The sequence below is a fragment of the Pristis pectinata genome, chromosome 25 (assembly GCF_009764475.1).
Source record: "Pristis pectinata isolate sPriPec2 chromosome 25, sPriPec2.1.pri, whole genome shotgun sequence".
Classification (NCBI taxonomy): domain Eukaryota; kingdom Metazoa; phylum Chordata; class Chondrichthyes; order Rhinopristiformes; family Pristidae; genus Pristis; species Pristis pectinata.
Window position 1 is genome coordinate 7,320,094 of NC_067429.1, and position 16,613 is coordinate 7,336,706.

General features: G+C 40.6%; 1 protein-coding gene across 1 annotated transcript in view; it reads right to left on the reverse strand.

Annotated features, from left to right (window-relative positions):
- The window catches only part of LOC127582807 (SH3 and cysteine-rich domain-containing protein 2-like), a 104,578-nt gene extending 88,216 nt beyond the window's left edge, over window positions 1–16,362 (reverse strand). Inside the window, 1 exon segment of the mRNA XM_052038373.1 lies at window positions 16,273–16,362. Coding sequence (XP_051894333.1) covers window positions 16,273–16,362 — 90 coding nt within the window.
- Between the last annotated feature and the right edge of the window lie 251 nt (window positions 16,363–16,613).

Here is a 16,613-nt window from a genome sequence, read left to right on the forward strand (position 1 = left end):
CCTTACACTAAAGCCATGTCCTCTGGTTTTATCTACTCCTGATATAGCAATAAAAAGTTTCCTGCAGTCTACCCTTTCTAATACTCAAATTTTATATACCTCAAATCATGTCCCCTCTTAACCACCTCTACTCTGGGAGGAAACAGACTCCTCAAATGGAAAGGTTTTGGTGTTTAAAACTCAACAAGGGTCAGTCAGGATTTAAAGGTTATGAATCTTAGTTCAACAGAAGCAAGAGGGACCAAGAAGGAAGATTGACAGGGATGAAAAAATCAAACAGTAACTGCAGATGCTGGAAACCTGAAATAAAAATCAGAAAATGATGGAAACACTCAGCAGGTCAGGCAGCACCTATGAACAGAGAAACAATTAACATTTTGGGTCAAAAACCCATGGGCAGAACCGGGAAGTGGGAAAAAAAGATTTAAGCTGCTGAGATGGTGATGGGAGGGATGGATAGGAGAAAGGAATATCTGTGATAGGAAGTAGACCAGGTCAAATGGGCTTACAATTTGTTGTCTGGGTTATGTGTCACTGGATAGCAGCGTTGTGGTTTTGGTTAATGTTCTTTGAATTTTAAAAAGATTGCCCCACTAGGAACTTCCAGCCTCTTTACAATGCTTTTCTCCAGAGCAGTGGGCACAAAAATCAAATTATGTTTGTACATTGGATGTAGTGACTCATGTACTTTAAACAAAATTAACCATAATTATCTAAAGCTTTCTGCAGCAACTGTGCAAAATGGGTCTAGGAAGTTGTAATTTACATGTACCATTGTTTAAGCATTGCCAATTATTTAAAAACAATGGTTTGGATTTATATAGCATCTCCCCCATCCTTTTCAGGACATCCATAGGGTCTTAGAGTCAATATGTGCAGTGACAGCTGTAATACAAGAAACAGTCAACAAGCATAGTAGGATCCCACAAACAATGTGGCAACAATCACAAATCTGATTAAGTACATTAAACGCCAATTCTTCTTTGGAATAGTGTTATGGGATTGTTTTCTTTTATTTAAAAAAACCACACACACACACCGAGAGCAGGCAGGATCTCAGTTTATTGCCCCATAGAAAACGTCACTGACTAAAGCACAACTTGACCTCAGTCCATTAAACTTCACCGACAGCAAACACTGGTAATGAAGGGTTCGAAATAATCTCTGCTCGTTGTGGCTGCAAGACATTATGATTCACTACCAACCCAATGTTTCCTAGCCCACAGCCTCCCTACAATGTGGACAGTTTTGGTTGGTTGCCATGGTACTGCTAACTGGCTCAGGGGACATACAGTCATGGGGGGGGGGTGCAATATTGCCAGTGGATTCGTCCCACTCCAAGAATTTGGGTGTAAAATTTAGCCTGACACTGTGGGAGTGCTCTACTGAGAGCAGCGTCACCTTTCCAATCAGATGCTAAACATGTCCCACACAAGTGATTCTATGGCATCTTTTCCAAGACTAACAGGAGAATTGTTTCCTGATGTCCAGTTAAAAGGCCAAAGTGATTAAAAACTGCATCAAATTTGATGGTTTATTATGGAGGTCTTTTAATACCACCAACCTGTTTTGGTTTGATAAAATGCAGATCCCCCAGGTTCAAACTTACAGCAGACATGGAGAGGCTGAATAGCCTCCTCCTATTTCAATATTTATCTTTCAAACAAGCCCAACTAGTATCTGGCTACCATCACATTTCTGTATGTAGGGACTAGCTGTGGACTGGTTGTCTATGTTACAAGAGTGAACATAGTTCAGGGAGGTTCCTAATTGGTTGGATTCCCAGCATCTTAAGGTTCTCAAAAGGTGCTACATAAATCAAGCCCATATTTCAAGAAGAAACCTCAGTGCCACCCTTCCCCATCGGCATCATCTGACAGTAGAACTTTACATCTATACCCAAGCTATGTCCTTTACTCAAGTCTAGTCAGTTCCAGAAAAAAATGGCCTCACAAGACATTGCTTATTTAAAGTCTTTACAAATATCTGGGATTTGCAGCTTTTACCCACAGAAATAATTAGTAAGACACCATAACCATGGAGAAATCAAGAAAAGCTTTGGTCCATTATATATATTCAACATAATTTTGCAAAAGCTAGATCAATAGAATACATGGAAGGCATTGGAGGTATTCAAGAACAGTAATTGTACAGAGCTGTATTTAACTGCCAATTAATGCTAATCATGAGCCAAATTCTCCACTGTGGATTTGCATGCACTGGGACCAGATCATTAATTTTTGGGGAGAAAAAGGACCTTTCAAATTGGATTACAGACACAACAGGAGCAAAGTAACCGAATATCAAAGCATACATTTGCAATTGGAGGCAGAGAGTAATTAGACGAGTGGCTGTCTGATTGATCACATTCAGCTAAATGCATGTGCATCCAAATGATTGGGGGGAAAAACTGTTTGGAAGTCACTTCCTAGTGTGCTATCCTTGCCAATTCAGGTGGTACTGCACTGCTGAACAGCACATCAAGATATGTGCAATATTATCTTGCTCCTTAAAAAGGGCATATTTACTTACATTTATCACCAAGAGCCAAAACTATAATTATTGCAAAAATATTATACTTTTTCCATAGCCTCCAACTCATTCATAACCGATCACAGATGCAAAGTGGAGCTTCCAGTCTCCACATCTCCATCACAATGACTTCCACCTCTAACACCACTCCTCTGCTGACTCATCCCTTCTTCCACTAAAATACTCACTCACTTCTTTATCAGCTCCAGCCCTGGGACTTCTAATGCCTCCCCTGCCATTTCCCCTAAACTTCAGCTCACTTATGCTCTGATCCTGGCCCAGTCCAAATCTCTCCCGGCAATTGTCTCCATCCTGTCTATTTTAGCCCCTGACATTCTAAGCCTCATGTTAAAATAATTTTTGTTCATTATTTAAAAATACCTTTCTGACCTTGCCACTTACAAGTTATAAGACTATTGAACGGTCCCCTAGTACAATAAGATGGACTTTTGATCTCACAAGTCATGGCCTTGCACCTTATTGTCTGCCTGCACTGTGTTCTCCGTAACTATAACACTTTATTCTGCATTTTGTAGCAACACACAAAGTGCTGGAGGAACTCAGCGGGTCAGGCAGCATCTATGGAGGGAAATGGACAGTCGATGTTTCAGGTCAGGACCCTTGCGTTTCCATTCTGTTCTCGTTTTCCTTTGTACTACCTCAATGCACTGATGCGATGAAATGATCTGTATGGTCAGCAGGTAAAACAAAGTTTTCATCGTACTTGGTACATGCGAAATTAGTAAACCAATCCACCACTTCCTGCCTGCAACCTCTTCACAACCCTCATTCGAAAGCTGGTACCACCCTCCTTTCCTATTTACCCCACCACAGGTAGGTCAAGTGCAGAGACCCCTCCCAAAAATTCTCCACATCCTTCTCCTTCAAGTTCCTCTTAAAATCTACCCACTTGGTCGTCCTCAACCAACTTTCCTTTCTTTGGTTTGGTGCCAGACTTCTGAAAGTGCTTTTATTACCAGCTTCTGGGGACATGCCTGTGGTGCTGTGCAGAGCAGAGTGCTGAAACAAGTCCAAATTACTTGTTTGTTTGCAGAACTTTTTTTGCTAGGTAGGAAGAATTAACTACAATGTACTTGAAATAGATATACTAGTTGTATTTTATTACCACTCCCTTCAAATCACCATTATACACTGTTTTATGTTGCCAGTATATGCAATTTCTGCTTAGGAAATGAATATTTGTAGTTTGGAATACAATGTGGCATTTCAGACCACATCAGGGCCAGCCAACATTTCACGATTCATTAGTAACAGAATATTACTCTGTTAACAGAATGAGGTCTTCAGTGTTGGATATACCACTTCAAAAAGCATTTTCCCACGCAATTCATGGTAAACTGCATGATGTTTATACAGAGCACTTATTTACCAACTCTGTTAGCCTACAAAGTATATGGAAGGCAGGACATATAGAACAGTACAGCACAGCACGGGAATAGGCCCCTTGGCCCATGATATCTGTACCAAACAGGATGCCAAATTAAACTAATCCCTTCTGCCTGCACATGATCCATATCCACGTGCTTATCCAAAAGCTTCTTAAGTGCCACTATCATATCTGCTTTCACCACTACCCCTGGCAGCACTGGGATAAAAGATTCCAACTGTCTACTCGAGACGATTCAAAGACCCACTGAGCTGCAAAGAAAAAAATCAAATTACTCAGGAAACAATCTAGTAAAGGAGTAGAGGAAACAAACTACACCCACTTTTTTCAAGAAAATCTGCAGGAGAGTAGTACAAATTTTGTGTATAAACAAATGACAATCTCAGTGACTCTCAGCAGTGAAGTTAACCTGATTGATTGAGCTAATTATTTCCATTCTTGCTAGTGTTGTCATCATTACAGACTACTTGAGGACAACAGGGCCATTACACCATGTAAAGCAACAAACAATCTGCTGGGTTGAGCAGCATCTGGGGGTGGGGGGGAATTGTTGACGTTTCAGGTTCAAACCCTGCATCAGCGCTGAGTAGAGAGGGGAGATGGCTGGTATAGAGAATGGGGGGAATGTAAGACAGGAGCCTGAGGTGGATCGAGGAGGGGTGAAAGATGACGGGCAGGTTGTGCCAGGTAGGGAAGGGGTAGGAGGGAGTTGCAATACAGTGGCAGGTAGATGATAGATGGGAGACAGACAAAAAGGGAAAAAAATGAGAGACAGATGGAGAAATGTGTGGGGGGGGTGGGGGAGAGGGTGAAGGTTGGAGACGGCTGCTGGAGGGAGATAAGCAGGAACAGTGCTGGATATGTAAAGGAGGTGAGAATGGGAACCATTCGGGGAGAGGTGTATGACAGATGGAATCTGAACCAGATGGGGGGGGGGGAAGGGACAAACCTGTGGGTGAACTGTGTGATGGAATGGGGGGGGGGGGAGAGGGGGGGGGGGGGGGGGGGGAAAGAGAAGAAAAGAAAAAAAAATTCGACAGAGGGGAGGGTTGCCCAAAATTGGAAAATTCAAATGGGTTGTAGACTACTTTGAAGAGCTTTTCCTCCATCTGCAGTCTCTACTATGAAACTGCTGGCAGGATGGAACTTTGCTGAACGTGTTTATTTCCCCATTTAGATCACTTTGATTTACTGACCCACGGTCGTCTTTGTTCAATCAGGAATTTAATTGTTCGGTGTGAACGCAAGAGTTGGATAAGCAGAATTTAATTGCACTTTAGGATGCAATTGTAAATCTTAGTTCCTTTGGAGTTGTATTTTAAAAATTATTTTAAATCAGGAATCACAAATATTCTGCCTGTTTCAAGCTACCTTCCATTAAAAAAAATGGTTTGTACATGTGTCTGTACAGGGGCAACTAATGACTGTTTTTAAAATGTTGAAGAAATACAGAAATCAAATCAATTGCAAGCAATGTGTCTATAATTAAACATGTCAGAAAAATGTGACAAGAGAAACAGGAAGCATATGCAAATGTAGCTATTTTTAAATTATTAGGTATATAATTGCCCTGGTTTGGTTTCAACTCCAATGAAGTAGTTTATCACATTTCTTGCTCTGATGTTGCAGAGTTCTTGTTGCTTGTTTATCACACGTCATGTTGATATGAGCAAGTCGCAGATGTTCAGTGCTGGGAGCCATGCAACAGGGAGCAAAACTGGTTAACCATTCTTTACAGATTGGTTTAGGATTGTGTCATGCATGGAGGAAACCGATTTGCCTCAAATCACAGAAGGAGTGTGCATGGTCCCAGCTTTTATGCAGAAGGTTGTGGGAGTGGGGCGGGACCTTCCCTGCAGAGTCTGATGCTTGTTTACTCATCTTTAAGCTGCCAGCATCAAACAAATATTGGGAACAAAACTCAAACCACAATTAAAGGGGCTCCAATCAAGTTGCTGGCGAAAAGCTGCTGCAGTTACATATTCACATTTGTAATCTACAACATCGTCTTAAATCACCCTGAAATACAAAGGACATCATTTGGGCACTCCCCCAATGTGGATTCTTTGTTGAAGTATTAATTTAGTTATGGGAAATTTGTAGACTGTCCATTTCAGACTGCAGTCCAAGGGCATCCTGAATTTTAAGATGACTTTGGAATTGGTCACTCCTATTGTTTTGGGATTCCAACATTCCACTCACTATGCCCTGAATAAGGGCTGCACTGCACTAAAAGTTATTGAGACCAAAAATGGAAAATGTTTTAAGTAACCATCAGTAACTTGAGTTAAAGTAGTCAACACCATTTCTGTTTTATTTATAATTAAGTGTCACCATGAATGCCTTCTCACTTCTGAGTGAGAATGCTGTGTGTTCAGGATAAACTGCAGGGAACGAAGCAGAAAGATCTAGGCTCTCATTTCAGTGCAGTACTGAAGAAGCAACACACTTTTAGAGGTACGATCTTTCAGAGAAGCCAGATCTGCTTGCTTGGGTGGATGCACTTTTTTGAAGAGGCATCTTCAGTGGCCTCGGTAATATTTATCCCTCAGTCATCTACTTAAAATAGATTTGGGGCTTGCTGTGCTCCCCACATCATAATGTATTCACTCTCATTTTCTTTTCCATTATTGGTTACAAAATATTGCTTTGCTATTGCAAATACTGAAATGCTGTGAGAAGTACTACATAAATGTACATCCTTCTTTCTTACTGGTCTACGCTACATGGGAGATGCCAAGCATGTTGGACTGGTTAATGAGCACCTAGACCAAGGTTTTTAACAACGACCATTTGGAAGAGGTAGTGAGGCACTGAATGTCCAAGGAAGTGCACCTTCAATGCACTCCGTACTACCTCAATGCTCTGTGTAATGAATCGATCTGTACGAACAGTATGTAAGACAAGTTTTTCCACTGTACCTCAGTACATGGGACAATAATAAACCAATTCCAGCAAGAAATGGAGGGTAGCCTAATGGAAAGATAAAATTTAGTTAAATAAGTAGAAAGCTACTTTATTTAAAGATGTTAACTCATTTCTGAGTCTTGACATTAATAGCATCTAGAGGAAAACAAAATTTGTAAGTCCAGTTGGCAGAACAAGCCAGTAAGTGAACATCAAGGAAATCAAAGCTAAATTGAATCTATTTTAATGCATAACAAATAAATGAGCTCAAAAGATTTAATTAACATGGGGGTCTTCAATATTGTTGCCATCGCCGAAATACGAATGAAATATGGGCAGGACTGGTAAATCAACAATCCAGGGCATAGAATTTTTAGTCAAGTGGTGGAGGGAATAACGTATAAAGGGAGGAAGTATTGCACCATTACTCAAAGGTTGTTACTTCAGTACCGAGGGCTTGAGGAAGGGTAGAGATTAGAAACAAAAAAGGGGTTTGTTACTTTGCTAGGGGGTGTATTACTGACCTCCCAACAGTCAAAAGGAGATCGAGGAACAGACATGCAAGCATATAGCAAAGAAATGTGATAAAAAATATGGTTTTAGTTCAAGTGTGTGATGATGCATTTTGGGAGCACTAAAGAGGCTGGGACATACACCATGAAAGGTTGGGTCTTAGGGAGCATTGAGGAACAGAGGGACCTCAGAGTACGTCCATAAATCCTTGGAAGGTAGCAACGCAGGTAGTCAATGTGCTTAGGAAGGCAAATGGGAATCAGGCCTTCACTAGTCTTGGCATTGATTGCAGAAGTAGGGAGGTTATGCTCCAACTTTATAAAACCTTGGTCAGAACTCAACTGGAGCACTACATGCAGCAACCAAGATATAGGAAGGATGCAGTGATGTGGGAGAGGGTGCAAAGGAAATTCACCAGGATGTTGCCTGGGGTGGAGCAGTTCACTTGGATAAGCTAGATCTTTTCTCCCTGGAGTGGAGGAAATCAAGAGGGGACATGATTGAGATATACAAAACTGAGGGGTACAGGTAGGGTAGGTTTCTCCGTGTCTGGCTCAGGATTCCTGTGATGTCTTTCTACATTAAAGGCAGTTTACATAAGCAGACCATCTCACAAACTGTCCATCCATGCACAAAACCCAAGAGGGAACAAGTCATCCTTGAACTAGGGACCTCCCAAGGTGTTCTTGTAATTTTTCTTTCCCCTAAAGAAATAAACCTGTTCACCTGATGCTAAATGTTTTCATTATTGAAAAACAAATTAAAATGTTTGTGTCATCTTTGAACTCATTCTCCAAATATAAACTACTGTATCCAACATCTGAGAAATAGTTAATGAAAGCAAACTTTATGGGCCCCTATATCTGAATTATTGAGCTTCTTACTACCACTACTGGAATCCAAATAGTAAGAATATTTGGAATTCTGAACAAAAGTGTCGATAGGAAGAAAAATTGATCTCCAACTGTAGGAGATACCCCCACAGCCAGCAACTCGTGTGATATCTCACATCATGACACAACCTGTCGATTAGCACTGTCATCTTACATTTAGTTCATAATCTATTCTCAGTCATTGCTGTTTTATTCTAGCACTTGTTACCTGACTGCAGCCCTGTGCTCCTGAATCAGAAGATTCTGGGGTTTTAGTCACACTCCCAAAAGGGTTGAGCACACACAAAAAAAACCATCGATTGCCAACATTCTGAAGTAATGCCAGTTACCTGACCCAAGCCCAATAGGACCCTAACTACATGCGTCAGGTTTAGAGCAAGTGTATATCCCGATAAAACATTCACATTCAGCGGCACAGTCCTGAGTCAGTACTTTATTCCCATCAACTTCCCTCTGTACTGAGTCAGGCTGATTCAGTCACAACTTCCGCATTGTCTCCTCCGGTCTCAATCAATATTCAGGCGTTCTAACCTCAGACAGATCAATGGCATGTCTGAGACTGTTGAATTTACACGCAGAGTGGAGTATGGAAAAAAAATATACAAGTTCACTTCTCGTGTAGGGTTCGGATTGACCATGGTCTGTTGGTTTTAATTTTGTACCTCTACTCAGAAGTGCCGACTTTTGGGATGAACTGTTAACTAAGCCCCTTTCCACCCCACTGTTTGTCGGAAGGAGCCCACAGCACTATTTAAAGAGTAACAGGCTAGCCACAGTATATAAAACTATGTGGGGCATTGCCTGTGCAAATGGGCTGTTGCAAATCTTGCATTGCAATGGTGCTTCACATTAAGAGTGTTCCATTTGCTGTAAAGTGCTTTGGAACATTCAGAGATCATGCAAAACATTATATACATGCAAGTTTTTTGCCAAATGTTACAAGGGTGGTATTGATTATTCTTGACAAATGCACACATAGAGTGAAGAAATTTTATATTTCAATCAATATTGTGAATGGACTGATTTCAAAGACAAATATTAAAAGTTGAAAGGTTAATTATCTTCAACTTGGCTAGATTATGCAACTGCAATTTCAATTGAATTGCAGTTCCCTCGAACCTCTTGTTTTCTGAAGCAAGCCCTAAATGCTTGTCAGAGACATTTATGTTCTAAATCAGAGCTTCAGTTGTTCCCTGTGCTTTCGGCACAAGTAACACAAAATGCTATTAACATCTCTTCTGTACTCAGCCAGAAACTGGTGCAGATTATAATTTAGTTCTTAATTTCATGTATCGATTCAGTCCAAGTCAAACAAGAGCATACTATGGGCATCATCTCTTTCTACTTAATGACGTCCAACAGACCATGGTCAGATATTATATGGTTGGATATGCCTTTAAAGCCCAGTCCCAATAATCCGGTTTCAACTTTGAGTAGTATGGTCTTGATTGGCATTTGATTCTGAAGCCAAGGGCTCCTCTGATGAAAAGAAAGATGCCAATTTTTTTTGTTAGTATTGTCTTTCAGATGAAAGGTAAAGCTTTGAACCATGTAATATCTCAGAATTCAATTTTATTCAGTGGTCCTTAATTTCAGTACAAAGAACAAATAGGCCGTTCTCTTTCTTCACAAGAAGAATTGCACTTCAAATGATCTTCAAAATCAAAGAAGAATATTCTACCTGTCTTATCCAAACCGTAGAGGCCACAGGGCCTTGCAAATTTTTCCCCACTTTGTTGAATGAAATATTAAAGCTGCTCTCTCTGATCTGTGGAAATGAAGTGCAAATTTACAAGACTGTTCATTGTCTCAGTCTCATTATTAGGAACTGGTTAACCACATATAACACACGATTATAGATGATTGCAATTTGAAAGATATGAACTAAAATTTTAAGCTTCAAATCTCCAACCTGGCCCCTGGTGAGAGCCAGGTCTTCTTATTCTAATTTAAGAACATCGCCACCTAATTTTTGCATCAGATTAACACTGAAGTCTTCCAAGGGAGCTAATCACGTTATCATAGAATTAGTTTCAGTGAATCATATAGCACAGAAACAAACCCTTTGGTCCACGAAGTGCACAGCAACCATCAATGATGCATCCGCACTAATCCCATTTTATTCTCCCCATATTCGCGTCAACTTCCCCCAAATTCAACCACTTACCTACACACTAGGAGATTTTTTACAATAGCCAATTAACCTACTGATCTACATGTCTTGTGTTAGACTCTCTCTCGGCTACCAACATAACTCACATTCCTTTGAAAAATATAAATTACTAGGTAAAATTATACTTTAGGAAAGGAAAAGTAGAATCACAATCTACTTTCCTTGGTACTTGGAAGTATTCAGTGGTGGAGAAGGAAGGGGCAGGGATTGCTTTGTTTCCACTACACACACTTAACACTATTACATAACCCTATGCTGCTGGCAATTGTACTGAAAGTGGTCATAACAATTAAACTGATTATCTTAAGTGTTACAGTCAAATGAGCTAGATGCTGATGTCTTAACCCCTGGAACACAGGTTCAAATGCATATGGGAATGAAAGTCTCTTATTGACTGCATGGTTCCTACATGAAGAGAGTTTCAACAGGTCCTTGCATAATCTTATTTTAACTGGTAATCTGACTCAAGAGCATCCATACAGCAGCTGATAAAGGGTTGTCATTCTAGGTTGTTTGGTGGAGTTGACGGGAGGGAGCAATGATCTGAGAGTATCTGATGTTGTGCAATGTGCCTGAAATTGGATAAGCACTATTTCCTAATACAATTTATTTCCTAATTTCCATGACCACTTAAAAATTACAGGGAGAAAAATACTTTTGATTAAAAAAACACAAGTCCAGAACTTTTCCTTCAAAAACAAAACTTCAATTATCTTCTGTGGAAATCTAGCTTGTTAAAGAAGCATTACCACCCTGGAATATTACAAGGGAACAGTGCAACAAAGCACAACTGACAATGATGGGACCAACATACAAACCCCAGCTGTCACTGCAAATACTTTAAAATATCGAAAATGTGAAATTACTTCAGAGATGTTTGCATTGTACCAAAGATATTGCCAGCAACACTAACATAGCCAAAACAAATTGTAGTGAAGCTTCTGAAAACAGCCGTGTTCAAATATGTTCTTGAAAAATTCCTTATATGGTACTACTAATGTGACAAAACAAATTAAGTTTAGCAGTATTTAAATTTTGGTGTCAGCCTATTATCAACCACTGGTCAATTACAAGTCACTATAAATTAGAAATCTTAAATGTTTACTTTGCCTTTAAAATATTTTTAAAGAATATAAAAGTATGATCGGCACACGATGCCTTTCAGATCTGATTACGTTCTCCTCATGGTCAAAATCCAATTTTTTTTTAAACTGCATTTCTCTCAGCACAGAGGAAGAAGGTGCTGCTCATCACACAACTGTCAATGCTGGTTCCACACTAGAGCACTCTGCTCTAATCCTATTTTCCTGTTTGCGATACTTTGCATTGAGTTTTTCTAATTCCATTTTAATTTCTCTCAAATGTATGATAAATTCTGAACAGCAATGCATAACTATAAGGCTTGCTCCGATTATCTCCAGAGCTTTCTGTAAATGATGGCACTCCTCCAGCTAATGTATTGCAACAAGCCAAAAAAGGCATAAAATAAGGTCATTTAACCCATCGACCCAGTTCTTTCCATTAACAATCTACTCAACTTGCATCAAGCAAGAAAATGAACTCATCATAAATTTGGGAGCATAATGAGAAAGTGCTTTTTAAATTAAGAGGATAGAGGAACTTTAGAGTTCTCCGCCACAAACATCTGTGAAAACTGAGATAACTGAATCACTCAAGGTGGAGTCTGATCAATTTCAGCTTGGTAAAAGAATTAAATGGACATGCAGATACACCAGGCAATTAGAATAGAGGTACAGATTGGCATGGCCTAACTAAATTAAGCTTCTTCACCACTGCTATCAGACTTAGTCATAGAGTCATACAGCACTGAAACAGGCCTTTCGGCCCAACTGGTCCATGTTGACCAAAGTGCCCTCCCAAGCCAGTCCTATTTGTCAGTGTTTGGCCCATAACCTTCTAAATCTTTCCAATCCATGTACCTGTCCAACTGTCTTTTAAAAGTTGGTATTGTATTCAACCACTTCCTCTGGCAGCTCATTCTACATGGATCCCACCCTTTGTGTAAAAAAAAAAGTTGCCCCTCATGTTCTTCTTAAATCTTTCCCCTCTCACCTTAAATCTGTGCCCTCTAGTTCTTGATACCTCAACTCTGAGGAAATAGACTGAGAGCATTCACCCTGTCTATGCCCCTCATGATTTTATGCAACTCTATAAGATCACCTCTCAGTCTCCTATGCCCCAAGGAATAAAGTCCTGGCCTGTCCAACCTCTCCCTGTAACTCAGTCCCTCAAGTCCTGGCAGCATCCTTGTAGATCTTTTCTGCAATGTTCTGAACCAATCACCTCTTTCACGTCCCCTTCCCAGTGGTGCTGCCATGTTCTCGAATCCTTCATTCTACCTCTTCCATTATTGTCACTTTAGTATTTCTTTCTGCACTAGTATACTTTGCACCTTTGTTATTTTTGCATTTGTTGTTGTAGTTATTATTACTATGTATGCTGTTTACTCTGAGCAAGGAATTTCATTGCACCCCATGTATGTGACAATAAACTAAGAACAGACTTGAAGGGTTGAATGGTAACTCTTCTTCCCAAATATTCAGATGTTGTCCTCATTGCCACACCCCACCTTCCATGGAAGAAGATAAATCAAAAAACTCCAGAATACTTGTCTAACTGGACACCATTCACTTTAAAATTATGGGGCAATGCCTTCATGGGGATGATAATTTCACAATCCCAATGGTTTAGGAAACATTATGTTGCACCAAGGAACTAGCTGCCCCTAATAAATGAAAATCAAAAAACGCATGGGCAGACATCATGTGGAAAGAGAAATTAATGTTTCAGGTTGAAGACTCTTGGTCATCTCCTCCTTGGAATGGCACCTCCAGAATTACTCTGAGAAAAAGTCAAGAGGAAAATAATGCAATTCTGGCACTTGGCTAAAGTAATAAAGGTATTCCACCTAACAGAGATAATGCAACTATTTTACTGAGTAGTTTGCAATGGACCCCTTACTTGGGGAAGTAAAAAACAAAATTTATGCTGCATGGAGTATTCTCACTGTTTGAATTTATGGAACTGCACCCAGTTTGGAGTGAAAAGGAATCAAGTTAAAAAAAACAAATAAATCTTGAAAGAAAACAAGAAATTACTCATCAATAGCACAGCCCACAGCATCCATGCAAGGGCAAAGACTTCCACCCTAAACGTACTTCCCAGCTCTGGATCCATGGTCTTGTTGGTTATAGCTCAGGGTTCATGTAAGCATTTTTTAAAAAAAATACTGAGGGTTTCCATGTCTGCTTTTACCCTTCAACTCCCCTCCAACTTCTACCATTGACTTTAAATGCTCCTTGGTTAATGCCATCCGTCCTATCCACCCCTTCAACTATACCACAAAGGAAACCTGGGTGGTTAACTGTACCAGCAGTATGATTATGCCCAACATCCACAAAATGATTCCGAAAGGATTTAGGAACTAAAAGCAGAAAGGTTGACTCACTTTTTTTTAAAAAGCCTTCCCCTGCTTAGGAACATGGAGGGCTATTGCAATTCTATCTCACTGAAATACGGTAAGACAGCTCAGACCAGAAATCAAGCATGTGCGGTTCAATCCCATCTTTAAGAATAAGAAATATTGAGGAAAAACTACAATAAAAACACAGCACAAGGCCCACCACACTTGGTCAAAGTTGAATCAACTCATTTTAGGTTCTGTAATTGGTGTGTTTGGTATAGGAAAAGTAAAAACAAAAATGATTTCTTACCAATCAAATCTCAGCTGGAAGTTGGGCATTTGTAATTGTTGTTTAATAACATGTTCGGTTGTAGTGCCTACGACAGCTGTAAACCTTGCTGCCTCTTGATGTCTAAGCTCATGTGTGAAAAATTACCACCAAGGTGTTGAAAGGTGGAAAAGTGTCAGCTCTTTTAGGAGAGGAAATAAGAAACTTTCAAAGCACACACAAACTCACTTAAGTAGAACAATTAAAGTAAAAACACTCACTTTTAAGTGATAATGGACATTTATACTCTGGATGAGTAACTATATCTCCTCTGCCAAACATGGAACAGATTTTAATCAATAAACAAAGAACTAACTGTCGAATGGCCTTGTGGTTTTCTCCCAGATTCTGCTGGCAATAGTAATTCTGGAGATGGTTCAAGTCCTGGTGACTCCAGGCCAGTGTCAGTGGATTGGGAACACCAACACTTGCAACAGGTCTTGAATAAGTTTGAACCTATTAAGTAAAAGTGCAGTCTCCTTCATTTAATTAAAGTGAGAGTTTTGATATACAAATCATACAATCTGTGGCTCAGCATCTGCTGATGGCATTCTGAAAGTTATTTTTAAAGTCCAAGTTTCAGCAGAAAAAGAGAAGCCAAAAACTCTCTGTACTGCAAAGCAGATGAAGATGTTGAATGCAGATTTTCAAAATGGGCATCAAATGATTTTCTGCATGTGATAATGAGCTAATGAAATTGACATCACACCACAAGTTTGGATGCTACATAACTATTTATGAGATGATGTTGATTTTACTGGAAATATCAGCATTTATTGTTAATACTAATTTCTGAGTCAAGGTGGTGGTTAAGAGTTGATCACAATAGTAGGTCAGGAGTCACATACAAATCAGAGTATGTCAGGACTGCCGAGTTCCTTTTTTGAAGGATGATAGTGGACCACATTTTTTTTTAGGACAATCCAGCAGTTTCATTGTTACCATTAAAGACACCAAATGTACTTAAATCCAAATTCACCAACAGCCATGGTGGGAACCAAACTCATGGCTCTGTGATAGATGCTGATCCTGTATCCCAAACACCACACCACCCTGAAACATCACACAACCTTCAAATGAAGTTATTTCTGGCATATTTTGTCACCCAGTACTTGAGATTAATCCACTCCAAGAACCACGTTCTGCTGCAAATTTCAATCGCAGTATGCAAGTGTATGCCTGCATCATCACTGGGTTGGGCTAACAGCTAGTCTAAATATATGATCCTCGTGAATCATCCAGAAATCATCGCCGTACACAGAAGACAGCATTTTAATTCTTTCACCCAACCGTATATTTGGTGCCAAGTCCTCAGAACTATGCACTCGCAATGTGCGTGCAAGGATTGGAAGAACAGTGGTACACGTATAACTGGGGGCATTAACTGGTTTGTACATAACTCGAGGAACATCTCGTGCCCAACTACGTAGTAAACCCCGCAAGCAGCCGGGCAGGCCGACTGTAAGTAACTGGTTCAGTTGTAAAGACACATACATGGTTCACTATGCATAAAGGTGGAGCGAGTGGCTAAAGAGAGTGTGGCCACAGTCCACCCCATTTTCACATCAACCAAATAAACTGCAGTGACCGTGCAAGTACATCCTTTCTACTATCACCTCCCCTCCCCTTCCCTTTTACCACTTGTAAAATCCGTGCATCAATTACTAGGACATCTCACGTGCGAATGAGCATTTCTGCAGCTGGCTTCTGTGCCAGATATTGAAAACTAAGTGGAGAGAGGAAACGGGCGCTTGGATTTTCATAACTGCAATCTTCCCCCCCCCCACCCCAAAAAAATGCAATAATGAAAGTGGGGGGGGGGGGGAACCTAACTTGGGAACAGGTGTCCACTTAACCTCCCAGCTTCAGTCCACCAACATTGCAAGAAAAAAGTTAAATATAAATGCAGACTTACAGACAAGTCATTTAACACACTGATTCAGCGCAAACATACCTCTTCAAAGTCTAACAGTGGGACTGGCAGGAAGACCATTCAGCCCGATGTGTCCGTACCGATTATTTGGAAGACCTGTCTGCTTCAGACCCACACCCCAGTTTCTGCCACCCCCTTGACCCCGATATCGTTTGCCTCACCTTGGTTTCCTGCTGACTGCACACTGAACCAGGCGACCTCTGGACTTCTGTGTTCTGAGGTTCGCTCTCCGTCTCGTTGTTTTCAGTCATGGTCCTGTGAGTGTGGGTTTTAAATCCCCCCGTTTGCTTCTTATGTTATATTATTGCCGGTGTCGCGGTCTCTGAGGCTGCCCGGGCGCCGTGTGTGTGTATTTCCTTCCACCCCACTCCACTCCACAACTTTGATACATTCCCAGTGTAACAAACTAGCCACGCCCACCCGCCCGCTGATTGGTCCCCCGCCGCCTCTTCTAGCATATGCCTCCGCGTATGCCATGTCCCGGTCGACGCCCGTGATTGGG